Source organism: Salvelinus sp. IW2-2015, linkage group LG14 (assembly GCF_002910315.2).
Source record: "Salvelinus sp. IW2-2015 linkage group LG14, ASM291031v2, whole genome shotgun sequence".
Lineage (NCBI taxonomy): Eukaryota > Metazoa > Chordata > Actinopteri > Salmoniformes > Salmonidae > Salvelinus > Salvelinus sp. IW2-2015.
In genome coordinates this window covers 19,903,788-19,930,916 of record NC_036854.1, presented here as the reverse complement: position 1 = coordinate 19,930,916, position 27,129 = coordinate 19,903,788, and the positions used below count along the sequence as shown (strand labels likewise).

General features: G+C 44.0%; 1 protein-coding gene across 2 annotated transcripts; it reads right to left on the bottom strand.

Moving 5' to 3' along the window:
* Window positions 1-1,267: 1,267 nt before the first annotated feature.
* On the bottom strand, window positions 1,268-26,697 carry LOC111973340 (centrosomal protein of 170 kDa protein B-like). Of its 2 annotated transcripts, XM_070446567.1 has the most exons (19): window positions 26,462-26,697; window positions 24,421-24,558; window positions 16,485-16,574; window positions 15,217-15,295; window positions 15,016-15,074; window positions 14,740-14,851; window positions 13,154-13,270; window positions 12,455-12,982; window positions 11,095-12,353; window positions 10,556-10,744; window positions 10,194-10,317; window positions 8,326-10,104; window positions 6,083-6,341; window positions 5,765-5,936; window positions 4,742-4,879; window positions 4,401-4,489; window positions 4,185-4,278; window positions 4,017-4,068; window positions 1,268-3,818 (listed from the first exon to the last, which is right to left on the bottom strand). In XM_070446567.1, the coding sequence occupies exons 2-19, from the start codon at window positions 24,523-24,525 to the stop codon at window positions 3,568-3,570; spliced, it is 5,496 nt and encodes a 1,831-aa protein (XP_070302668.1). In that variant the 5' UTR covers window positions 24,526-24,558; window positions 26,462-26,697; the 3' UTR covers window positions 1,268-3,567. The 2 variants fall into 2 exon arrangements, with proteins under 2 accessions (XP_070302668.1, XP_070302669.1); XM_070446568.1 differs by lacking the exon at window positions 4,742-4,879.
* Between the last annotated feature and the right edge of the window lie 432 nt (window positions 26,698-27,129).

Below are 27,129 nucleotides of genomic sequence, written 5' to 3'. Positions count from 1 at the left end.
AAAAGCTGAGATCAACATGGCAGTGTTGCCATTGTTTATAAATATCAAAATAATGTCTCCAACTCCCGTATCACACTCGAACTGAAATTATGTGTCTACATTGTACGATCAGTGAGAGCCTCATGACATGAATCACGTCAAACTTGATTTCAGTGATGTCTTTAATACTAGCGTGAGAAGAAAATAAGTGGTTGATTATAGAGCCACAATGCAGGTGATGGCTGTAGGATGAAGTTGGTAAAGAGCAAGTGCAGAAACTTGCCGTCTTCATGACCGTTGATCACAGTTTTTGAAGTTCATGTAGGCACAAGTTGGAAAATGTTCATCCCCGTAATGCAACACACTTTGGAAGGTGGTGACTGTCTTGACAAAAGTGATCTGCTTGAACGCGCCCATTATCGCCTGTGCTGCTCCTGACAAGTAATTTCACTAAGTCTACTTTTAAAAAGAGCACTTTTTTCATCAATTGTACACAAGACAAGATTGAAATTTGACTTCTGCTTTTACTCAACCCCTCTGAAAAACACATACATACACAGGTTGGAGCAGGGGGCTGCCACTGGGCACTAGTGGAGCAGTTGTTGTGGGAGGGTTAAGTGCCTTGCTCAAGGGCACAACAGCAGACAATGGCATCTAGGATTTGATACCAACAACCTTCCGGTTGCCAGTTCACTTACCACCTGATATTTCCAGTCAGTCCCAGGATTCGAACTGGCAACCCTCCGGCTGGAGGCTCGCCTTTAACTGTTAGGCTACCTGTCGCCCCATGCTTTGTACACCTGAGGCAATATTAGGCTATCAATTCATAACATTATTGACAAAATTGCTACATTTCTGTTTGGTTGGGAATCATTGGACAGCTATTGTCAAATACAGTAGCAGAGATTGAGACTTGTGGGACTGGCCCAAGACATCTGTAATCCACAGTGTGATGTAACGCCCATGACCCAAGAAGGGCAGGCATGGTTTTATGGGTAGGCATAGTTTAGTTTGATTGAACAGTTCTGTTACAATGCCTCCCATCAGAACAAGAATAATCTAAGATTAGACCTTTTGTTCCAAATCCTCCCCAAAGTGTAGACCTACCCACAATGCTAGTCTTGTAAATCCCAGACCAATAGCACTGTTGCATTCACTTTAAGCTGGAACATTAGACAAATTGCCTCCCAAAATGTACCGTCTACTAACAATGTGATGTAGTGTACTAGTGTAATTGTTCTGTATGTCATCAACTTTTTGTTGAATATAACATCTGGAATAAAATACATTTATGACTGAAATCAGTTTATTACAAATTATATGATGGTACAAATCAATGTTCATGATGATGAACAAACTGGTCCATGACATCTATAAATATATTCAGTACAACAAAAATAATTAAATACATCTGGAAGAACATAACCGTTTAATTTAGAAACAACATTGTAGCCTTCAGTCTGACCATAACCTCAGTCATAGAAAAAAAACAAAAAACTTTTGACATATACCCGACAAATATTCACATAAAGTTTGGTTTGCACTTTGCAGTAATTTTTTAATTTTTTAATACAGCTTATACTTGAGTTGCATGCATTGTAACAAAATGTATATTTAGAAGCAAGTAGCTCAATGCTGACATCACCCTTAGCAGCAGAAGTGACAATCAGCACGATAGTCAGATGTCTGCTCTGGGTAGATGACAAATCCATACATTCTCAATGGCTTCAAGGTCAGTGAACACCATGGCACTAATGATTGTTAAAAAAAAGCTTTGCTTTTAGCATAGATATGGTCTGTTGTAGGCTTAAGTACTTGACAGAAATCAAACTGATAAGCACTACCCTAAAACAGCCTGCCCTTGAAAGTTAAAACATTGCGAAATCAAAATTTCAGCCACAAGTCATTGTATTTACTGCTTAATTAAAGGTACTGCTTTGTTTTCAGTTCCACCCATGGGTTATGAGGTGTATCTCAATGAAAAAGTGCACATTTGGTGAACTAGCCTGAACCCAACTAAACTATATAATTATGGTACACATGCACTTTCACAAAAAAAAAAAAAAAAATGTTTTTTTTTGTCAGTTCTTATTCTTTAACTTACATCTATACAGCATTCTTCTCACACATTCCCACCTATCCCAGCTGCCTTGGCAGACGGCGGGAATAAACTGTGACATTGGCTCAGCACACAACAGATACAGAACTCACAAGTGCTCTTAGTGCACACACACCAGTGGAGGCTGCTGAGGGGTGGACGGCTGATGATAACGGAGTGGAGCAAATGGAATACCATTCCACTGATTCTGCTCCAGCCATTACCACGAGCCCGTCCTCCCCAATTAAGGTGCCACCAACCTCCTGTGACACACATACAGGGGACAATAAAGAACTGCTCCATTCTACCTTTTACAAAGCTAGCACACTACGATACAGTCAATTTGGGGCAATTTACTCATTTGAAGCATCTAGGTTAATTAATCGCTTCACTCTTGAATCCTCAAGCGTTCTCTCCTTCAGACACACCAGAAGAAGCTACATCAGTACCATACTATCGACTACCCTGACAGAAATATAGTGCCACTGCCAATAACATGAAATCACAACCATAAAGCTTCATCATTGATACAGTGTCATCCAAAGCTTGGTAGAGAATGACAAAATGGAGGACTTAAATAATACCTCATAGTTGTTTGACCTAAATTAACAAATTCATTCATTCAAAATGACAGCATATGAAAATGTTTTGCCAAGTATGTTTTTCCCCTCCCTCTGATGCTGTTTATTGTATACTGTATTTATTTGGAATCTCAAACATTCTGATACACTATCCTAACATTCTGTACACACAACATTCATATAGAACACATCTTAAGAATTTTCACTATCAGACAATCAATTTGAAAAAAAGGAGGAGTGGTGGTCCGTTCATTCAGCAGTAGCTTTTTGCCAAGCAGTAAAATGTCCCAGTCGCTCAGGAACATTTAATGAATCATATTTTACAAGACAAGCACATAACACCACTAACACCCGCTCTAATTCTGCCATATTATTGAAGCAGTCCAGCACATGTTCTCATGGACACCTAGTAGTGTTTTTATTATGATTATCATCACTATGGTAACAAAGAATGGACAAGGATGTAGCCTGTCTTATCTTGGTCATCTTGCCAAACCTAGCCTGGTTGCTGTCTGTTCAGCTATTACATTCCACTCCTTGCCACTCCTGTCATTTGCCAAATCACAGGAGTGGCTAAGAGCGGCATGTTAGCTGAAAAGACTGGTACCCAGACTAGGCCAAACCTACAGTACTGGGCAACCACACATAGCACATAGTAGAGGACAAGTAGACAAGGCATATGGACATTATTTGGTCCACAATCGACTTATTAAAGCAAGCAACAAGTTACCACTTCTTTTACCCAGCTTTGCCTACTTTTACTTTTACTTGTGCAATGTGGAAGAAGCAATTCTAAACAGCGGTACTCAGTTACACCTTTACCAGTCAAAACCCATGTACAGTATACTGTGTCATGATGGTTTTATATTATAACCATCAGGAGATGCTACAGAACCCTGGGATCACTGATCAGGCCACAACGTTTGCCCCTTTGTGTCCTCGAGTGGACCTCTTGGTGCTTTCGTTGGTGTTGTGTTTGGAGGTGGTGGGGCTGGTAGAGGGGCTGGCACCACGCTGTCTGTCCCCAGTGGGCTTACTTGGGGCTTTCTTCTGCCGTAAGGGGGACCTGGTGGCCTGTCCTGCAGAAGTAGCAGCAGCCACCACTGCCACCTTAGGTTTCCCAATGCCAGCTCCACCGGGTTCCACAATGCTGTTGATCACTACAGAACCAAAGTAACATTCAGTGTTCTATTCAATTTCATTGGCCAACTGGATCATATGCTTTCAGCTTTATTTAGATGTTCTGAATATGTTGTGCAGATATGAGGCCGTTCGGGACAAGCAATTCAACATTACACTCCCAATCCATTTTAGGAAGATTATAACAAAACAAAAAACGAGCCATGTGTAACTCTTACTTTCTAGTTGTTTCTGTACTCTTCTCAGCTCGTTCAGGATGGAGGAGATTTCCTGTGAGAGTAGAATTAAAACGATGACAATTAAACATTTTCCCATATATGATGACCTCAGTTTTACACCAACATGTCTACCAATGTAAGATGTGTGGCTGGCTACAAATGTTGTACCTTATTTGATGTTTTTAGGATGGGTACTTCGTTTTCAGCATTGATCTTCGCTTCAATCTCCTCCCAGGCCTCAGTCTTATTGTGGAATAAAACCCTGACAGAAAAAAGACCAAGTATAATCTAACTGAGCCAAGCAGAGATGAAATAATGGATTAGCTCTTTTCTATTGAACAGAAACACAAGGTGAGAGCTCTGGGGTACATCAAGTTCCCTTACTTCATTTTCTCAGCCAGCTGTTCTGTGTTCTCCCGAATGGCCTGAGAGAGCTGAGAAACAGGGTTCAACATCAGATTGTCCAAAATCACCTGGAGGGAGAAAATGGCGGACGTCAAACCCTCAAGTATTCCCAAAGTAGTTTCACCCGCCTAAATATACTCTAGTCTAATTCCCAGCAGACCAAAACTAACTGCAACAGATCCATTTGTGTAGCCTGAGTGCCAGTTTGTTTACGAATGAGCCAGCTTTGCTATTTGTTATATTCCTAGGTTTCCAAATTATTGATAGGTAGGGAAAGTACTATTCTAAAAGGGACAAACAAGTGTTAACAGGAAAGTGACCTCTTCACGGTTCCACCGTGGCTTAGAGCTTGGGTCTTGGTCATTCATGTTAGGATCCAGGTCCATGACAGCGGTAGAACCTGGCGATAGTAGAACCTTCTGGTAGTTTAAGCTGGCTTCAGGGATATGTTGGACCAGCTGGAAAGAGAACAGAATCAGTGCATGGTCCGCACGTTCTGAACAACTGAAATGACCATGACTACTGAGGGACTCAGTGCCTCAAGGCCTTCTACTGTACTTCAAGGGCACAGCGAGAATAAGAAGTTACAATATCTTTGTTTTACTGTCCTAGARAAAAATCAACCAGTGTGACTAGTGCTTTGTGATCACATGCTCCACGGCAACATGCAGGGGTGAGAGCAGTTGAACTGTGAGCAGTGAATTTGAGTTTTGCTGGGATACAAGCCGGAACAAAGTTAYATTAGTGAAACGTGAAAATGTGCCTGTTACAGTGAGAGTTGCAGTGAAAGTCTGTAGTGAGACAGTGGCAGGCAGGTTTTATGGTCCTGAAAAGCTGTCACCATAGAAGGTCCTTAGAAACATAGAACATCCCAGTGTCATAAAATATAAGAATCTGTAGCTTGACAATCCAACAAAATACCAGTGTTTGGATTAGTGATGATAGCATGACTTGTGTGGGAGCACGGAGGTGAAGGGAAAGAAATAGAAACCGTTGCAGGACAGCGAGAGACAGAGAGAGAGACTGTCTAATSTATCTGAGGTATGCACCTGAGATGGGAGGACCCCTCGCAAAGATGTATATGGCCTCTGTACAGTAGAGAACAGAGACATGCTCATGAGAATCTAAGACATGATAAGGGATCCTTTGCACTTGTCACTGAGCCTATACAGAATATTGATGTAAAATATTTAGTGGCACATTGGTTTAAAAAAAAAAAAAAATCCCATACGCTGCAGTGCCATTGTATTATGCATTGGAACATTACAACAGGATGAAAATAATGTGAGGTACAGGCCAGAAGGGCATATTTGAAGTGCATTATGGGTAGTGGGTGGGCACACCTCTTCCCGGCTAGAGATGGGGATGGTGGAGGCGGGCCCGGGTGTGTTGGGTGCAGAGCTGGGGGAGGGGTTTGTGCCCATTCCAGAGGAACTCTGGGAGTCCCCGTCCCCCGCCACTTCATGGATCTCACGGGCCAGAATGGCAAGGTCCTTGGCCAAGTCCTGACTGAGCCTGGGAAGACACAAACACAAGTCACGACCATTTAAAAAATACATACGTACAGAATGCATGTTCCACAGCTTTCAATCATGAGGCTCAGTAAGTGGTTTCAGGTGATACACAGTCAACCCATAGTTAGTGCCATTATGTCACCCTACTTTGCTATCTCGGCGCTGTGTGTGGTCCAGTTCTGGTAGTGGTCAGTCTCATTCTGGACTTCGTCCTCCTCAGTCTCCAGTGAGCCGGACTTGGACCGAGCGACTGCTGCTACTGCAGCCTTCTCCTTCTGAGTCCGGGGGGTCTGTGTGGYAGCAGACGTGTGGGAGGAGCGTTTGTGTTTGGGGGTTCCAGAGCTGGCCTCATATTCCTCCTCAGATGTGGAGGTGTAGTCTGAACCTTTCTGCCTTCGACGGGAACCTACCAGAAAATAGCACGGTTCATTTGACCAAACTCATTCAATTACAGGATTATTCCTCCCAGAAATAATCCTAAAAAAATAGTACACTCTAAATAAATTCTCAGATAGGAAGATCGTAACAGTAGACTAGTCATTCACATTAACAATTGCCAGACCCTTGGGATTACTCCACAATATTGATACTGATACATAAGTACGTAATACACCATCTACAGTGCATTCGAAAAGTATTCAGACCTTTTACTCAGTACTTTGTTGAAGCACTTTTGGCAGTGATTACAACCTTGAGTCTTCTTGGGTATGATGCTAAAAGCTTGGCACWCCTGTATTTGGGGAGTTTCTACCATTTCTTCTCTGTAGATCCTCTCAAGCTCTGTCAGGTTGGATGGGGAGTGTCGCTGCACAGTTATTTTCAGATCACTCCAGAGATGTTCGATTGGGCTCTGGCTGGGCCACTCAAGGACAATCATAGACTTGTCCTGAAGCCAATCCTTTGTTATCTTGGCTGTGTGCTTAGGGTCGTTGTCCTGTTGGAAGGTGAACCTTCACCCCAGTCTGAGGACCTGAGTGCTCTGGAGCAGGTTTTCATCCAGGATCTCTCTGTACTTTGCTCTGTTCATTTTCCCCTCGATCCTGACTAGTCTCCCAGTCCCTGCCACTGAAAAACATCCCCACAGCATGATGCTGCCACCACCATGCTTCACCGTAAGGATGATGCCAGGTTTCCTTCAGATGTGACGCTTGGCATTCTGGCCAAAAAGTTCAATTTGTTTTCATCAGACCAGAGAATCTTGTTTCTCATTTAGGTGCCTTTTGGCAAACTCCAAGCAGGCTGTCGTGCCTTTTACTGAGGAGTGGCTTCTGTCTGGCCACTCTACCATAAAGGCCTGATTGGTGGAGTGCTGCAGAGATGGTTGTCCTTCTGGAAGGTTCTGCCATCTCCACAGAGGAACTCTGGAGCTCTGTCAGAGTGACCATCGGGTTCTTGCTCACCTCCCTGACCAAGGCCCTTTTCCCCTGATTGCCCAGTTTGGCCGGGCGGCCAATTCTAGGAAGAGTCTTGGTGGTTCCAAACTTCATCTATTTAAGAATGATGGAGGCCACTGTGTTCTTGGGGACCTTTAATGCTGCAGAAATGTTTTGGTACCCTTTCCCAGATCTGTGCCTCGACACAATCCTGTCTCGGAGCGACCACCCGGTTACTCAACACTGMACCTTAGAGGGTGCTGCCCTGTATACATAGACATGGAATCACTGGTCACTTTAATAATGTTTACATACTGCTTTACTCATTTCATATGTACTGTATTCTATTCTACTGTATTTTAGTCAATGCCACTCAGACATTGCTCCTCCTAATATTTATATATTTCTTAAGACATTAATACTTATGTGAATGAGGTATTTCTGTTTTCTATTTTTAATAAATGTGCAAAAAAAAATATATATATATAAAAAAGAAACTGTTTTTCGCTTTGTCATTATGGGGTATTGTGTGTAGTTGAGGGAAAAAATTATTTAATCCATTTTAGGATACGGCTATAAGTAACAAAATGTGGGAAAATTGAAGGGGTCTGAATACTTTCAGAATGCACTGTATGCATAATATGGGTCCAAATCTGTTTAACAATAATTTACATGCACATCGAAAAATAGCTGTGTGATGATGTACGGTCAGGAGCTGTGTTTCTATGGAAACGGCAGCAGGCAGCAGAGGGCATCATCACACTGCTTCGTAGCGACTACACTGAGTTCCTACAGTACAAGCCACAATACAACATACCTGCATGCATCTCACCAAGGACAATGAGTCACATTCACTATGAAGGGTGGAAAAGGTCACTTCAACTCAGTGTCAGGCTCTGTTTCAATAATCTGATGATAGAGTATATTACCTTTAAATCATGATTTACAGTTCAGGATAAAAACTGTGTTCTCTGCAGTGCTTTGAGCAAGTTACTTAACTGTGACAATAATACTCACTGGTTGTGCTGGAGTATTTAGCCCCGCTGGAACGTGTGTGGGTGAGGAGCTGCTTCACGGGGGCTCCGGCCCCTCTTGTGGCCCCCTGCTTGGCCCCTGTTTCACCCACTGATGTCTTCCTGATAGGCCCAGTTGATTCTGCACTCCGGTTGGAGAAGCCAGGCCGGGTTGTAGGGGTCGTGGTGGAGGACTCGTTGTCACTAGGCGTAGTGAAGGAGCCTGTTCTCTTCCTGGGCATGGCCAAGATGTCCAGTCTGGAGAGGAGCTTCTTCCCATCAGCAGACACCTTGCTGGAGGCACCAATGTGGTCTGAGTTCTGGGACCCCCGGTCTGTCTCAGTTCCCTCATTGTCAGAAGTCTCTCCCAGACGTGCCCTGCGCAGCATGGATGCCCGGGTGGGCCTTGGTGCTGACAGGCTGTTGGAGCGGATCAGTGCCTGCTGTGCTGCACTCTTGGCGGTCTTCCCATTGTCCTCTTTCTGTAGGGGCGCTATGAGCTTCTTGTTATGGCTGGTGGGGCGGGGACCGGTGTCATGGTCAGAGGCAGTGTCAGGCCAGTGCTGACCAGAACCCTGCTGGCCCTCTGATAGGTCCAGGGAGCCGCGGTTCCCCACGCTGCGCCGCATCTGGAAGCGCTTGGCCTGCTCGGCCTTGCTGCTGGAGTTATCACTGGCTGCCGCGTGGCTGCGGCGTTTCTCTGACAGACGCTCGCGGGCCGTGGGCTGGCGGTGGCCCTTMCCCTGGACAGATTGACTGGAGGAAGATCTCTCCTTCTGGAAGCCACTGACGGTCATCCTCTTCTTAGGGCCTGTGGTGACAGGGATGTTCTTGTTGCTGACCAGGCTGACGGTGCTGGCTGTATCCACATCTGATTCCCCAGACAGAGAGTCGTCCATGTGACTGGAGGAGCCTCCTCTCTTAGAGCTGCGTCCGGAGCCTGAGGAAGGGAACGTGACCTCCAGAGAGGAGAGAACGACGTCTGCTTCTTCCCTGAGGAAGGGCTGTGGGTCCTGGGGTGTCTCTCTCTGCTCCATGTCCCTCAAGGTGGGGTGACTGGAGATGTGTGGGAGCCTCTTGATCTGGACATCATCACTGGGTCGCTCCTTGGTGAAACTCTCCTGCCTGACGAATGAGGAAGACCCCAGGATGTCTTTACTGGGGTCTTTAGAGTCTTTGTCCTGCTGGGAGTGGAGGTTGGGGGCTGAGTTGTTAGGCTTTACGCCCGCCCTCCGGGGCTCGTGGCTGCTCAGGTGCCTGATGAGGACGGTGGTGGGGGAGGTTTTGGCAGGGGTGTCTCGCCCCCTCTCAGGCCCCTGAGAAAGAATAGGGCTTCGGGCCAGGTCCAGCTTGCCTGAGCTGCCATCCTCAGACCCAATGTAAAAGGAGRTGGACTTGGTAGACTGAGTCGGAGACAGCTTATCTTGACCCTTATACTGAGGTCCAGTGTCCCCGGGCGAGGTAGCGCCACTCTTCCTCCCCTGGCTCTTCCTGGTCCTCTCCAGCACAGAGCCATCGTCAGAGCGGCTGGCGTCACTCAGGCTGTCTGGGTCTACATCGTCCTGGACACAAAGACTCTGGGTGTTGTCCTGATGCCGGGGCGTGCCACTACTCCTCTCCAGGGTGGGTTCGGGGCCTGGGTAGATCAGGATGCTGGGGGTGAGGTTCTCTGGCTTGTCTCTGTCTCCAGGTGGAACCTGGGGAAGCAGCCTCCTGGTCCTACAACTCTGGCTACCCTCTAACTCAGAGTTATCCACGCTGTGGCTAGATATCAACTGCACATCTAGGAAAGAGAAATATTTTAATTCATGCTTTTTTCTGTTTTCTCACATAAGTTCTGAGCAGAGCGGTCAGTGGTTGCAGATATCTCACCTCCCTCTGCAAATTCCCCTTGAGGTGGAGTAGAGCCCGGTTCTGCATAGTTGTCTGCCAGACTGGCCCAGCGAGAAACCCACTTAGGCCCCTCCTCCTGTGCTGCATTGTTAGCAGACTGCACCTGAAACAGTGGAGGAAACTATAAGGGGTTGCATACAACTATACAGAGCACAACGTTGAAGGATAACTATAATTTCAATCTCCTTCCAAGGACAATCCTTACATTGTAAGGAGAGGCACTGTAGAAGCCAAAGGGAGTATCAAGGAAGGACAAATAATAAACGTGCATAGGTTTGKGCTGGAACATGCAAATGTATTAGATCCCTTATTTCTCCAGTAGCGTAGGACGGTGATGTTACCTGGATGGGGCCTGAGGGGGCCCCACTGAGGGTGGCTGGGTTAAAGCCATGCATAGAAACTGCTGCCATTTGATCCACAGTGCTATCGTCACTAGGCCGGAGCATTGCCAGCTCGTCCTTGCCATCATTAATGATGGGTCTATACACTCCGGCACCACTGTACTCTGGTGAGTCGAGGACCCCAAACACCTGTCAGGGAGGGACAGAGCATGCATGAAGTAGGTAGGAGAAGAGATTGGACAATGGGACTTTGCAAGGGGAAGAAGGAAGGCTGGGTTGGGAGGGGGTACTGGGTAGAGGGAGGATGTTCAAAGCATGCGTCCGTCAAGGTATTGTCATCAAGGCATTATATGGTTTATTGTAGAATTATACCACTTGTTAGAATCGTAGCATTTAATGTCAGAATCCAAACAGTTGAAAAGCTACCATACAATAATTACACGCATGTGAAAAGGTCCACCATCAACCAAAAAAAGTAATGGTGGTGGCAGAGACTTTAAAAATGGAGAATGAGTACCCTCTGGCTACTACAATCTCACCTGGTCGATCATGTTGCGTGCCTCCTCCACCTCTTTGTCCTGGGACTCTGTTTCGATAGTGTATGTGCCGGCATCACTCAGACTGTCCTCTTCCTCGTTTCTCACCACCCTGGAGGCTTTAGGGTCCACCCCACGCACCCCCAGATCCAGGGGCATCGGAGGGGGCAAGGAGTGGGCTGGGGAGGCAGTCTGGACAGGGCTGCGGGAGGGGGGGTGGGAGATGGCTAGGACTGGGGAATGAGGGGCAGGAGTTGGAGAGTAGGAACGTGGCGCAGTGGGTTGCAAGGGGGTGGAGGGATAGGAGACGGCTGAAGGAGGGTCTAAGGGGGACGGAATGCGGGTGCGAGAGGGTGACATCACCATCACCGGGGGAGCGGACATGGGAGGAGGAGACGTCTTATCCCTGGTGGGAGACAAGGCTCTGTGGACTGTATCTTTCATCAGGAACTCTGCTGCAAACTCCTGGGCCAGCTTGGTCTTCTTCCCCACACTGCCAAACGGCTTGATGGTGATGCCAGAGGAGGTGCGAGAGGAAGGCCCAGAACCGGAGGAAGAGGAGGCACTGCCTCCACTCAGGGGCTCCTCCGTCTTCTCCCTCTTCAGGGAGCTAGACCTCTGGGACACACAGTGTCCCTGGCCCTTCAGAGGAACAGTCACCTGCTGGGTGGGAGGGATGTGGCCGTGCATGGAGTTTGGCCTCTCCCCACCCTTCCTCCGCTCCAGCTTGGCCTTGAGGGCGGAGTAAGAGTCTGCGTGGGCAGGATTGGCGGTGAAGGATTGCGAGCGTTTCTTGCGCGGGTTGTCGTCGAAGAACTCTATGATGAAGGCTTGCTGGGTGAGGGGCTCCTGGGGGCCGGGCTTAGAGGGACCCATGGTGGGGGAGCGAGCCTCAGGCGGGCTTTGAGACAGGGGCCTCTCAGGGGCCACAGGAGAAACTGGGGTCAGTTTGGGAGGGGAGAACTGAGGCTGAAGTAACCTTTGTGACGAAACTGACTGCTGCAACGGAACTGACAGGACTGTCTGGTGTGACTGGACTGACATAACTGACTGCTCGGACTGGATCAATTGGTTTGACTGGACTGTCTGTTGTGACTTGACTAATTGGTATGACAGCACTGTCTGTTCTGACAGCTCAGACAGGGAAAGCTTTGACTGGATCGAATGTTGCGACTGGACCCGGTGGTGTGACTTGCTTCGCTTCCCTTTCCCTAAGACCAGGTCCTCAGAATCACTCTGGGTCCCATCGTCATGGTGGTGTCCTAGAAACAGAACCATTCAAACCGCAAATAAGGGACAGGAAACAAATAAACAACACCTTACAGATTTCTATAAAATATTTATCTAAAAGTACCCCTCTGACCTTTGAGGCTTTTGATGTTGACGGCCTGGTCACTCTTGACACTGTAAACATCCTCACACGTGGGACGTCTCCTCATCATTCTGACATCACTGTGCACCAACCAATCTACCACCTTGCACTCAGCTGACATCACCTCAGTGGGTGTGGTGGCCAGAGTTTTCCCGGACGCCTGCTGCTGCTGCTTCCTCTGGCGCGAGGAGAACTTGGTCACGTGGTCCTTGATCTTGATCTTGCCTGGCGTGCAGTCATCAAACTCTATGGTGAAGGAGGCGTGGCTCTGCACCACAGGGGGACTGGGTGTGGTGRGGGTGGGAGGGGCTTGGGCAGAGGGCGTGTCTGTGTCCTTGGTGGGGATCTCATGGAGCTCTGCCCCCAAGGACTTGGGATGCAGCTGGAACTCCTTGGTAGGGATCTCAAAGTAGCTAGGCTCCCGGTGGTAGGGGAAGATGGACTTGCCCTGATTGTCTCTGTACTCTAACAGGGAGCCATTCACCTCTGGATCTAAGCCTGAACCTTCCTTTGGAATCTCTGGAAACGGATAAAGCCCCAATTAGCACCAACAAGCAAATTAAAAGACAACCACAAACCATGTTTTGTTAATCTCTATTCCCTAAAAAGGAACTGGAAACATTTTCACTTAAAATTTCCAAAGTTTTAAGAGTATTTGAGAGAAAGGACCTCTAGTAACGTGGGACCGACCTGGGTGACCCTCCTCTGGCCTGTGTCCCTCACTGTGCTGTCCTTTGCTGGCCGCATCCTCCTCCCCCCACCACGAGGGCTGGCCATACAATGGGGTGGGTCGGGAGGTTGGAGCCTCTGAACATGCACGGAAACACACAAACACGCACGCACACACGTACGTATGCAAGCACACACACACACAGCCAAATGAGAGAGGAGTAATTTTTCGGAACTGCAGCAGTCATCCATCTACTATTGGTTCACTGGGAGTTTAAAGGAAGAATATTTAAGGTTTGTCTTTACCCCACTAGAATACATCAAATCACCAGACTGCAGAAAAATGATAGAATCCATCTCTAAGCTAGATACTATGGGAGCACTGGTAGCAAACCCAAATGAAGATTAAGTATGTTAGATATCACACCCTATGGATCCGTTCTTTCTTCAGTATCAGATTTATTTCACATACCCTATCATACTTCAACCCATGTTTCCACTCAGGGTTTCTTTTTATACCTTTTGATGCTAATCAAGACAAGTGCTAACATCAGACACGCATAAGGTGTGTTATTTATGACACAGTATTTCATCCAGTGTGTCCAACCCATCCAGTGGAAGTGCTTTAGGCAGTGTTTATTCAGGTTTTATCTGAGCACAGAGGCTGCAGTAAACAAGGAGATTAACTCTGCGTTGATTTGAGTGTGGATTCAGCTGTATTCCAGTGATTTATATGTATGTCATCACAGCATCGCAGGGCAAGCAAAATGTTTTTCAGGGACAACACATCAGCAGGAGAGGGCACAACACAGCCTATCCTGATAAAGCTGTTGAATCAGTGTCCACTAGTCGATAGGTAATGTTTATGGCTTCTTGGATGAAATGACCCCTCTGGCAGAGAGCTTGACAGGGGTATGCCAGTGTGAATAACATAGAGCAAAAATCAAGCAGGCCGTAAGTGCTGAACTGTGACTATGGGTGCTGCAGCTGTCACCATGGAGACGTTATGTGACCAAATGCAGCCGCCAGAGGGGGAGAGGGTGGCAGAGAGAGGGATGGAGGGCGAGTGAGGGAGGGGTGACAAAGAGGGGGAGGGGAACATGTTCTGACTGAAAGAGGTTGAGCTGATGCTGACATCATAGTCAAAGGACAGGGACGTTTTTCTTTTCTTTAGAGGAGCAAAGCAAGGCTAAAATACTCATGATCCTCACACACCATACCATTCCAGGTATTAGTGAGTCACATTTGATAAGCAGAATGATCAAACCTATTCAATCTAGGATATTCTGCCAAGTTAAACAGCTGTGTCATTAAGCAGTGGCATGATGAAGAGAAAGCAAGCAAGGTCATGTTTAACGTAGCATGATGTCCCAATTCCCAGAGTTGTCATGAGCTCAAAGATAATATCAAAGCATGTAGCTATCCAAACAGGTATATCAATATGAGCACTACATGTATCTAGACCCCCCCCCCCCCCCCCCCCTACCCCCCCCCCCCCCCCCACCCTACCCCAGTAGGCGAGGAGCTTTGTTGAGAGAAAAAATATACTGAGGGAATATATGGTGGAATAGCATTTAAACAGGTTTGAAGCCTTCACTAACACCTACCTTGAGACAGAGATTTCCTTTCTGTCTTCTCTAGCTTGGACTCCAGGTGCTCAGCCATCTTCCCCTCTGAGGCCTTCAGACCCATCTGCAGCTGGCTGGTGTATTTCTCATGCTGAAACAGTAGGAGGCACAACACAACTCACAAAAAGAACACACTCAAGTTGCCAAAGAGAGTAAAGTGAATTGATGGTAGACTAGAACTGTCTGAAAAGCTAGTCCAGGTTAGGGTTTAGTGTTTTATTATAGTTGATGTTAGCATTAGCATAGAAAGCTGACCTTGAGTGCCTCCTCTGGGACTTTGTGTTGGCTCCTTTCTAGGATGTACACATGGGAATGTAAATACTAGGTTAAGGCAATAGCCAATCACATCACAGACAAACATTTCAATGACATTCCAACGCTGATGTTTATATAGGTTATTATGCATACATGGCACAATAATTATGCATTTATGACATRAGTGAGGAAAAARGATATCATATCCGAAGCGAATGACATCAGACAGTTTGAGGGTGATGTAGGTTTGGTCTGGGATCCTCAGGTCATTCACAAAGGTCTAGAGGGGAACACAACATAGTTGGTTACTGTAAACTGGAGATATTGAATGAAGACAACAGTCTCCATGAGGTACTGGGATAGACACTGTGCACCACTCATCCACCTTCAACAATCAACACAAGAACAAGAACGTCAGTGGTATTTCAGTCCAGTACAGAAGAGTAACTGTATGGTTAAGGCCAGGGAAACCTAGTGGCAAAGCCCACTGGACCACATAGAAAGAGAAAACAACTGGAGATGTAATGATGCACAACATACAGGCCCTGAACTAAAAAATTATAGATATTTTTTATTGTCACATACACCAGATGGTTGCAGTGAAATAGGTTGTTTTACAGGGTCAGTCATAGTAGTACAGCACCCCTGGAGCAAATTCGGGGGGGAAGTGCCTTGCTCAAGGTCACATCAACACATTTTTCACCTTGTTGGCTTGGGTATTCAAACCAGCAACCTTTCGGTTACGGGCCCAACGCTCTAACCACTAGGCTACCTGCCGCCCCAGTCAGTTACAGACAATTAGATACAGGCCCTTAGCCTAACTGTAGTGCAGTTAGGCCCTTAGCCTAACTGTAGTGCAGTGCTAGTTGGACATGATCGATCCAGTCCAGTGAAAGCTACTTGGAATGTTTCAGCCTACTACGGAGGGAAGTCTGCATCAGCAGCAAAACAAAACGTCTCTCTGAAATATCTAACAGCTAGCCTCCCGCTCGCAACCAAATATTTCCCATCTCACAGCACTATTTGGAGGCCTTTACCATTTAAAAGGAAAATGTTTTCTTGACTGTTCAGTAAAATGGCCTCAGCAGCACTTTTGGACCGCAGTTGTCATGTTGCATGTATGTAATCATAACAAGTAAAGACACAGCATTTACATTATTACTGCACAGTAGCCTACGTTTCAGCGGACAGAACACCAGAAACTATCTTCATAGGACAGAGCTTAACCCTGCTTCTTTTGGCTAGCATTAACTTACATATGTAAAAGAGATAAGTGCCATTAAGTGCTTGCTTAAGCTGGTTATCTACGATGCCAGGCTTAGAACTACTTAATAGAATACTGAAACATATTGGGCCTTTTAGATATAATTCTGTCTTTGTGTATAGTAAGAGAGGGGAGTCCTTGTACCAAAGACAGAAAGGAAAACTACTTAAACGTTTCCCTGCCCATCCCCCCCGTGGGTACTCACTCCATTGAGGCTGCCCAGGTCTTTGACCAGGTGCTCATTTGTAGCAGGGTTGTAGTTGATGACGGCGTGCTGCTTGTCCACACTTCGAGACTGAAAGAGATAAGAGAGGACCATGGATGGTTACTTAAAGAGTAGGTTTACTTCACCTGTGCCCTACAATTATAATCTATTTTCAAATAATGCAATACTACATGAATAAGTACCATTATTACATATATAGGACAGTGACTGGAATTCCTCACATTTACTTCTGCAGTGATACAATTTGCAAGACTATTTTTAATACTCAGCAATACTACATGTAGATAATGAATGGTATCYCGTGGTATTTGGTGAATTGTATGAATGATGAGCAAAATATACTCTACATTCACATCCTCCTACTAACAATTGTGCCTGAACAGAACGTCCTCATAATGAAAACCGGTGATTACCAGCGACTGAGCTCTCTCTCTCTCCTATTTACCTACTCCAGCATGACACTTCAAACAGGGCCAGCCATACAGCGATCTCTCTCATCACAGGACTTTCTGTTGAAATTCATGTCTTTATTCATCCCTCCTCCATTATACGGACTCACACACCAACTGAATGTGAACAACAAAGGTCAGACACTAGGAGGTGCCTGGCTGTGCAGTGTGCACTAATGCAATGGCAAGCTTTGTCTTGATGGTCACTCATAAAGAGCAGGGTTTCTCAATACATTTCCCACCAACAAACCAAGTKCATGAGTACAGTACTAAACAGTGGGCCAAGTCAGTTGAAAAAGATATACCTACTATGATGCGTGATAAGGCTTGACAGTGGAAGGAAAAGGGAAATGCTACAATGGGGTCTCTTCCAGGAAGGGAAATGAGTCAGAGACAAACTCAACTACCTCATGACAGGAGTCATCCTCCAGACAAGTATCCAGAGAGCTTCGGACAGTGACCTGAAGCATTCTGCCTAGCCAAGTTGCTGGGTTAGTTGCAAAAATCACTGTTAAACACAWAGTGATGAAAGACTTAGTGACACTGAAGCCTGATACAATAGACAAAGGATGGTAGTCATGATCCACCTCAGATGGAGGCACCATAAGACTGAACTAAATACTATATGGCAGTCATGGCACTAAAATGGCTAAGGGTCCACAATAGCAGTCTCTTAAAACTGTATCACAACCGCCCGTGATTGGGAGTCCCATAGGGTGGCGCACAATTGGCCCAGCGTCGTCTGGGTTTGGCCGGTGTAGGCCGTCATTGTAAATAAGAATTTGTTCTTAACTGACTTGCCTAGTTAAATAAAATAAAAATAAAATAGTACCTTTTTGAACACACATTGTATCTGATTTTAATGAATTATAAAATCATGACAAATAATCCAGTTAAATAAAATGGTGTAGCTGCACCTGTGTGTCATATATTCAAAACAGTGTTTTGAACTACACAATACCATCATTGTTGCCAGATGTATGAGGTAGCTTTCACCTCTAAACAAAAAGGGGGGTGATGAATAGTGCTGGCCTCAGTCACAGACACTGCTGTGCCTCGGTAGGTAGGACAAAGGCCTATTATCTGTGGCCAACAATATGGAGGGGGTGTAAATTACACACAACATCGGGAAGAGAAGGCCTTTCTCCGCTACAGAGGGGTCCAGGAGGATGAGGAGACTTTAAGTGCAGGTATGGAGAAAGATATGGATGGCAACAATTTTTCACAATACAAACTGTGTTTAGATACAAAGAGCAGGTGAGGAAGCATTAGTCCTATAACACAATGTTATACTGGGATAGCAACAGGCCCACCATTCGCCGTGTGAGGAAAAAGTCCACCTCAGCTGTTGCTATAGGCAACTGACCAGATCAGAGGAAGCTGCAGGGCTGACAGCTCTGCATCGTCGGGATCTCCAAACTGGTTCCACGGCAACTGCCAGGGACTATATATATATATATATATATATATATATATATATACTGTGCTCTAATGGCCTCTTTTTCACTGCTGTTCTGGTTCAAGACTTTTGTTGACAACTGGATGACTGGGTAATCTTTCTAAAGGTGTCTTCCTCTAGTAGCAAACAAGAGTGTATCTTTTGTATTGAAATCCAGGGGTTGATTTTTGGAATATCCAGGGCTGAGGCTTTGACTGACAAAAGCCTGACACATATAATAGAAAAGCCAATAAGAAAAGTGTCTATTTCAAAGTCTAGTCGTGTCTTTCACAGTACAGTTGTCTGAGCTATGCAGTGAAATGGGACATCAATCTGGCTATAAATAGCAGTATGTAAATCACACTGTTGCTGTTCCACCCACATATCAATAAGGTAGTGATCTCCAGCCGACAGCGCACTAGCCCTAACCGGACGACAACCAATTTCGACATACAGTACACCATCTCATTAAACATCCCAACATAAGAGTCCTTTGTTGAGAGGCGTCCGCTTCCTGATTTCTGTGATGCTTGATGTCCATTTCCCCTTCTTGCTGCCCCTTCCTACAGTATGGTAGTCAATCAGATTGTTCTAAAAAAGGTTTTACCATAACACAGCCCATGCACCCATTATTTTAGAGTGCCTTCAGAAAGTATTCACACCCCTTATCTTTTTCAAAATTGTGTTTGGTTACAGCCTGAATTAAAAATGGATTAAATGGATTTTTTTTTTTTATCACTTTATCACACACAATACCCCATAATGTCAAAATGGAATTATGGTTTTTGAAATGTATTAACATTTATTCAAAATGAAAAGCTGAAATGTCTTGAGTCAATAAGTATTCAACCCCTTTGTTATGGCAATTTTGAAATATGTTCAGGTCAAATTAGCTTAAAGCTGCAATATGTAACTCTTTGGGCAACCCTACCAAATTCACATAGACAAGTGAGTTATAGATCTGTCAGTCTCATTGAAAGCAAGTCTAAGAAGCTGTAGATCTGTTCTATTTGCTAGTTCTATGCTTTATGCTTTCTATTCTTAAGTTTTGTTTTTGCATCTTTTACTTTCAGTTTTGTACACCAGCTTAAAACAGCTGAAAATACAATATTTTAGGTTATTGAAAGGATTTTTTTTTTTACAGCGGTTTAGATGGTACAATGATTCTCTACACTGTATTCTCTATTGTTTGTTTAGTCACATAAACTGAAATTAGGCGAACTATTAGAATTTTAGCAATCAGGAAATGGSAGAGGGAGTTCTGCATATTGCAGCTTTAACAAGTTACATAAGTTGCATGGACCCACACATACAATTAACGGTAAGGTCCCTTAGTCGAGCAGTGAATTTCAAAAAACAGATTCAACCACTAAGACAAGGGAGGTTTTCCAATGCCTCGCAAGAATGGCACCTATTGGTAGATATTTTTTTTTTTTAAAGCAGACATTGAATATCTCTTTGAGCATGGTGAAGTTACTAATTAGACTTTGGATGCTGTATCGATAAACCCAGTCACAACAAAGATACAGGCGCCCATCCTAACTCAGTCGCCGAAGAGGAAGGAAACCAACCGCTCAGGGATTTCACCATGAGGCCAATGGTGACTTTAAAATAGTTACAGAGTTTAATGGCTCTAATAGTTTTCTCCTATCATTGTAGTTACTCCACAATACTGTACAGAATAAAACATATTCCAAAACATGCATCTAAAGTAATACTGAAAAAAATGTTGCTAAGAAATTAGCTTTTTGTCTTGAATAAAAAGTGTTATGTTTGGGGCAAATCCAATACAACACATTACTGAGTACCACTCTTCATATTTTCAAGCATAGTGGTGGCTGCATCATGTTATGGGTATGCTTGTAATTGTTAAGGACTGGGGAGTTTTCAGGATAAAAAAAAATGGAATGGAGCTACGCGCAAGAAAAATCCTAGAGGAATCATCASTGGGAGATTAATGCACCTTTCACCAGGACAATAACCTGAAACACAAGGCTAAATCTACACTGGAAATGCTTACCAAGAAGACAGTGAATATTCCTGAGTGGCCGAGTTACAGTTTTGACTTAAATCTACTTGAAAAACTATGGCAAGGCCTACAAATGGTTGTCTAGCGATGATTAACAAACAATTTGACAGAGCTTGAAGAATTTTGAAAAGAATAATGGGCAAATGTTGCATAATCCAGGTGTGGAAAGCTCTTAGAAACTTTCCAAGAAAGACTCAGAGCTGTAATCGCTGCCAAAGTTGTTTCTACAAAGTACTGACTCAGGGATGTAAATACAGTTGAAGTCGGAAGTTTACATACACTTAGGTTGGAGTCATTAAAACTCGTTTTTCAACCATTCCACAAATTTCTTGTCAACAAACTATAGTTTTGGCAAGTCGGTTAGGACATCTACTTTGTTCATGACACAAGTAATTTTTCCAACAATTGTTTACAGACAGATTATTTCACTTATAATTCACTGTATCASAATTCCAGTTGGTCAGAAGTTTACATACACTAAGTTGACTGTGCCTTTAAACAGCTTGGAATATTATGAGAATAATATGAGTAAATTGGAGATGTACCTGTGGATGTATTTCAAGGCCTACCTTCAAACTCAGTGCCTCTTTGCTTGACATCATGGGAAAATCAAAAGAAATCAGCAAAGACCTCAGAAAAAAATGGTARACCTCCACAAGTCTGGTCCATCCTTGGGAGCAATTTCCAAACGCCTGAAGGTACCAGGTTCATCTGTACAAGCAATAGTACGCAAGTATATATACCCTGGGAATGGGCAGCCGGTCATACCGCTCAGGAAGGAGACGTGTTCTGTCTCCTAGAGATGAACGTACTTTGGTGCGAAAAGTTTAAATCAATCCCAGAACAACAGCAAAGGACCTTGTGAAGATGCTGGAGGAAACAGGTACAAAAGTATCTATATCCACAGTAAAATGAGTCCTATATCGACATAACCTGAAAGGCCGCTCAGCAAGGAAGAAGCCACTGCTCCAAAACCGCCATAAAAAAGCCAGACTACGGTTTGCAACTGCACATGGGGACAAAGATCATACTTTTTGGAGAAATGTCCTTTGGTCTGATGAAACAAAAATAGAACTGTTTGGCCATAATGACCATCGTTATGTTTGGAGGAAAAAGGGGGATGCTTGCAAGCTGAAGAACCCTGAAGCACCAACCCTGAAGCACGGGGGTGGCAGCATCATGTTGTAGGGTGCTTTGCTGCAGGAGGGACTGGCGCACTTCACAAAATAGATGGCATCATGAGGGAGGACAATTATGTGGATATATTGAAGCAACATCTCAAGACATCAGTCAGGAAGTTAAAGCTTGCTCGCAAATGGGTCTTCCAAATGGACAATGACCCCAAGCATACTTCCAAAGTTGTGGCAAAAGGGCTTAAGGACAACAAAGTCAAGGTATTGGAGTGACCATCACAAAGCTCTGACCTCAATCCCATAGAACATTTGTGGGCAGAACTGAAAAAGCATTTGCGAGCAAGGAGGCCTACAAACTTGACTCAGTTACACCAGCTCTGTCAGGAGGAATGGGATAAAATTCACCAAACTTATTGTGGGAAGCTTGTGGGAGGCTACCCGAAATGTTTGACCCAAGTTAAACAATTTAAAGGTAATGCTACCAAATACTAATTGAGTGTATGTAAACCTTTGACCCACTGGGAATGTGATAAAATAATTAAAAGCTGAAATAAATCATTCTCTCTACTATTATTCTGACATTTCACATTCTTAAAATAAAGTGGTGATCCTAACTGACCTAAGACAGGACATTTTTACTAGGATTAAATGTCAGGAATTGTGAAAAACGGAGTTTAAATGTATTTGGCTAAGGTGTATGTAAACTTCCGACTTCAACTGTACATATGTAAATGAGATATTTCTGTATTTCATTTTCAATATATTAGCTAAAATTTCTAAAGACATGTTTTCACTTTGCCATTATGGAGTATTGTGAGTAGATGGGTGAGATCAAAATAAATGTCATCCATTTTTAATTCAGTCTATAACACAACAACATGTTGAATAAATCATGGGGTATGAATCCTGAAGGCACTGTATGTGATGATGTAGGGGGAGTGGGTGAATTTGGAGAATTTAACATTTCTCAAGAACTTTAAACAGCTTTTTGCTGCAATCTAGGGAGATAATCATTATGCCGAATTCTATGTAAAAAAAATAAAAATTTAACTATTTTTCTGCATAGGTTCACTAAGCATACCCAGTTGCCTGTTTACATTTCATTTTAATGAGGGTGTCATTCTGACTTTTGTAAATCACACATCTCAATATTCTACACTAACATGACTAGGTGTCACGTTCGTTGGAATAAATATCGGACCAAGGCGCAGTGGATGTTGAGTTCCACATAATTTAATGATAAAGTGAAACTTAGCAAAGACAAAAAACAAATAAACAATAAACTAACACTGAACCGTGACTACAGCGGTGCTACATGCACTAACTCAAAACAATATCCCGCAAACACATGTGGAAAAAATGCTACTTAAATATGATCCCCAATTAGAGACAACGATTACCAGCTGCCCCTAATTGGGAATCATACCAATCACCAACATAGAAAAACAAAACTAGAACCCCACATAGAATAATAAACTAGACTAACCCCCAGTCACGCCCTGACCTACTCTACCATAGAAAATAAGGGMTCTCTATGGTCAGAACGTGACACTAGGATATTACATCCAAATTACAACACAGTACATGTGATCATAACACACATCATCAATACAGACACATATCATAGCATCATAATTAATACGCAAATATCATGATATTATCATAAGGTGCCTGATTACATTTTAATCAAGTATTTTTCTGCATATCTAAGCATACCTCTTGAGCTATCTATATCCACCTGACATGTGGTTGTTTATTAAAAGAAACTAAATATGCTTCTCTGCTAAAATCAGGTTCAAAGATTGAAAGGAATGTGAGTCTTATTTAGTACATTTAGTAATTACTTCCTTTTCTAAAGTCTAGCAACCTTGCCAGATCGTTAGACAAGCTACTCTAAATTGATTRATAGCCTGAAATGGCTTGGTAGCTAATTATGAGGTTGGGAGATTGGGAACCTATCTAGCTGGCTAGCTAAAGCCATCTTCATAAAATTGCTAGATGGCTAGTATCTAGCAAACAAACATTTTTGTTTTATTTATTTATCAAGAAGGAATGAATAGACTACATAGCTTGATAAAATTCATTTACAAACATACCTCCTGTGACTCCTGCCCATTACAGGCAGCTAAAATGTAAATCAAACGCTGTGTGTCACTCTACACTCTCTCTTCTCCTCCACTGACAATACTGCACATACTAGAATATCTAGCATCCTGCCTTACTAGCGAGAATAGGGGGGGGGGGTACTCTTTGCCTGGTCCAGTCAGTTCCCCCTCCACAAAATACTGCTGACAGATCTTTGATTAATAATTATGATAAAACATGGGCTTGAAAATTAAATGGATCGAGTAACACTGGTCTATGCTACTGCTACTGCACTGTACAAACACACGCACAGGTCAAAGATTGTTTTTCCTCCAGACAGCAAACTTTCACATGATGGGATAATAACTGAGCATGCATTCTGAGGGAGGATAGCTAGAGACATCTTCTGACTTTTGAGCAATTTGTTGTCTTTCATGCTACACAGAGGAAAGAGACAGTGGCTGAGGAGGGCTGAAGAGGGTTGTCTGACTGGGTGGACTACTCACTGTTCAATGGGCACAACTACCAGAAGCTTTATCTACTGCCCTGCTTTACTTCAGTCACAGACATCATCTCTGAATGATCTTAGTAGTCACCATGTTTTACACACAGAGCTCTCCTCTTCCTCAWGAAGAAGAGGACTACAGAGAATACAATACCAGCATACAATGTTCTCTCTAATTATCTGTGCCTGAAGCTAAAAGTATGCATTTGATTAGAGTAACATAAACATCAAGCCTTTAAGGAGGTCTTCAGTTTAGGGCAGGGTCACATCACCTACCTGCAGCATGAGTTCACAGTCCTCCCGGCCCACAAAGATCATCTCCCGTGGGAGGCGGTGGCGGGTGCCAGAGCTGCTGACCAGGAACCATGATGTCACGCTCATATTTACAGGCCCCCTAGGAAACCCCTTTGCATCCTGGGACACACAGGGGACAAATACAGTAAGTCAGAGTAGGTGGTAACACACACAGTGCTGCACACTGCCAAGCCTTGTAGATACCGCTACATCAGCAAATACAGTTCAATGATGGCTAGAGCATTTCAGAGCACTTCATCCACTCAACCAACAAACAATAAATTGCTGATTTCAATGCTTTTTCTGTCAATATACATTGTACATCCATCAGCTCGCTGTAGGCCTAGCTAGCTATGTATATATATGAGGGAGCAGGACATCAATTGATTGACTTGTTATTTGACTTCACTGGCTCACGAAACATTCCCAAAATGCTATGCAGGATGCTGATTCACAGGAAATGACATGAGAAAGGGTGGTGTTATTGGTATCATTGAAAAATCAATGGCAGACATGCTTGGGTGGAAACATGACTGTGAGCCTATTTTTAAATGACACCATAATTAATAATTCGGTGAGCATGATCAGAAACTACTGTCTGTGTGCCCTTTGCACTGGTTCAATGTCATCAACAGGAAACGGTACTGTAGCTAGGGATGTGGTGAAGGTAAGTCCACAGCCCCCTGGGTAGAAGTCAGATCTGATATGACACAGGGTGCTTTGGTACTGGTGCCAAGGGATGTGAAACTGAGAGGGGCCAAGATGCTACATGTTGTATCAAAAACACTCGAACCACACCCTTGACCAGGGATGGCTAGCCCTCTCCTGGAGAGCTACTGGGTGTTCAGGCTTTTGTTCCAGCCCTGTTCTAACACACCTGATTCCACTCATCAGCTGCTCATCAGGACCTTGATTAGCTGAATCAGGTGTGTTAGATCAGGGGTGTTAATACTGCTAGGAGGAGATCGCAATACCGCACAGCCATTTCACTGTGGAATAAATGGGGCTTTGGTAGCAGCAAACAGCATCAGATGCCTTGTAAACTTAATGAGAGCCTACGGTATGTCCAGCAATGGACAAATATGGTGTTGCTCTGATACCAAAACAAATATACTGTAGGCCCTAAAGACACCCAAAACCATATATACTGTATATATACAAAATAACAATGTAGGCCTATATGGTGATAAGTAAGCTATTATTAGTATGTTATAAGCCTTATCCTATTGACTAGCACATGTTAGGCCTATCTCAAATGGAAACAATAAAACATATTTGTAAATATATTATATTTAATATTTCATACTTAATTATTCATAAACACATTTTATTCATTATTCATACTGAGAATACGAATCCCATCAATTTCCACATTCCRTTACAGGCCAGTGTCAGCAGGCTATAGGGTGCACGTGATTCAACACTTTCGTCTGTAGGCCCTACTTGAAACATACAGGCTAATTGAATCACCGTCCTGGTTACATTCAAGCTCAACCTAAATGTGTTATTGAGGCGACCCGTTTATCCAATACGAAGGACAGTGAAAATTCAATCCAAAGCATTTAATTTGAGAAATAACTCGATCAGATAGCGAAGCTGTGGTCCCGAATGCATCAGGGATCAGGGAGAAGCCGAGACGACTGGATGATAATGATGATGCTATGTCTGCCTTATATGCCTAGCCCTATTGCTACTTCACATAGGCTACTACGATACACTGTATTGATATTTACACATCCTGTATAGGTCGCTATAGCATAATATAAGCAGAGGGTGCCACTGTCGGAAATGCCATGGACAGAATGCTTGGATACAATGTAACATTAAAAATGCGTGTTAAACGCCAATACTAGTCTGTAGCAGGCTGCTGGCCCATTCATTGAAGCACGGACGAGCTAGATCTTTCTCCTTTTAACCTCAAATATATCCGCGCCGACCACACCAAAGATAGGCCTTGGCTACTGGCATCATAAACCAACGTCATTTTCTACTATAGAAATCCTCGCCCGGTCATGCGACCTACCTACAATATTCCAGATGCTGCTCCCCACCAGAAAGCAACAAACGATGTCACCACCAAATATACWGCAACAGCCTTGGCGCAATCCCTTGACAGTTTGTGGTCAAATGTGGCTTGAAATCATTGTCGTTACGCGGGTCCAGGTGAATAACATGCGAACTTCGGGTGGGGATATTGATGATGCTGTTATGGCATTTCTGTCTGTGACGGAGAGTCGCCGACCGTGGACCAGCGCCGCCTCCAAGCCCTCCGCAGGTTGTTGACGCAACACCACCAGAGGCGAATATCAAACGCTGCTCTTTCGGGTGGTGCACCTGCTGTAATGTAGGCCAAATACAGGAATTTAGTTATGTCTATCTCAAATAAATATTATCAAGCGATGTCAMACGAAAATTTGTTGAGGATTCCTGTGAAAATAGCATTGGATATTGAAAATATATATATATATTTTTAAATTCAAGTGAGGGACATTGGTCACTTTATGTGATGTCGTCAAGTCTTTTGTTTCCTTTATAATACATTAATATTGTAGTGTAGGCTAACCGCAAATTTGGAGTAGCTGACATGATTTCAAATCTTKCACGTGTTATTATTACGGATATTGACTGCACGTAGGCCTATAGGGTATGCTTTCTCATCCCATCCAAACTGTCAGGTTAGGCTAGGCTACA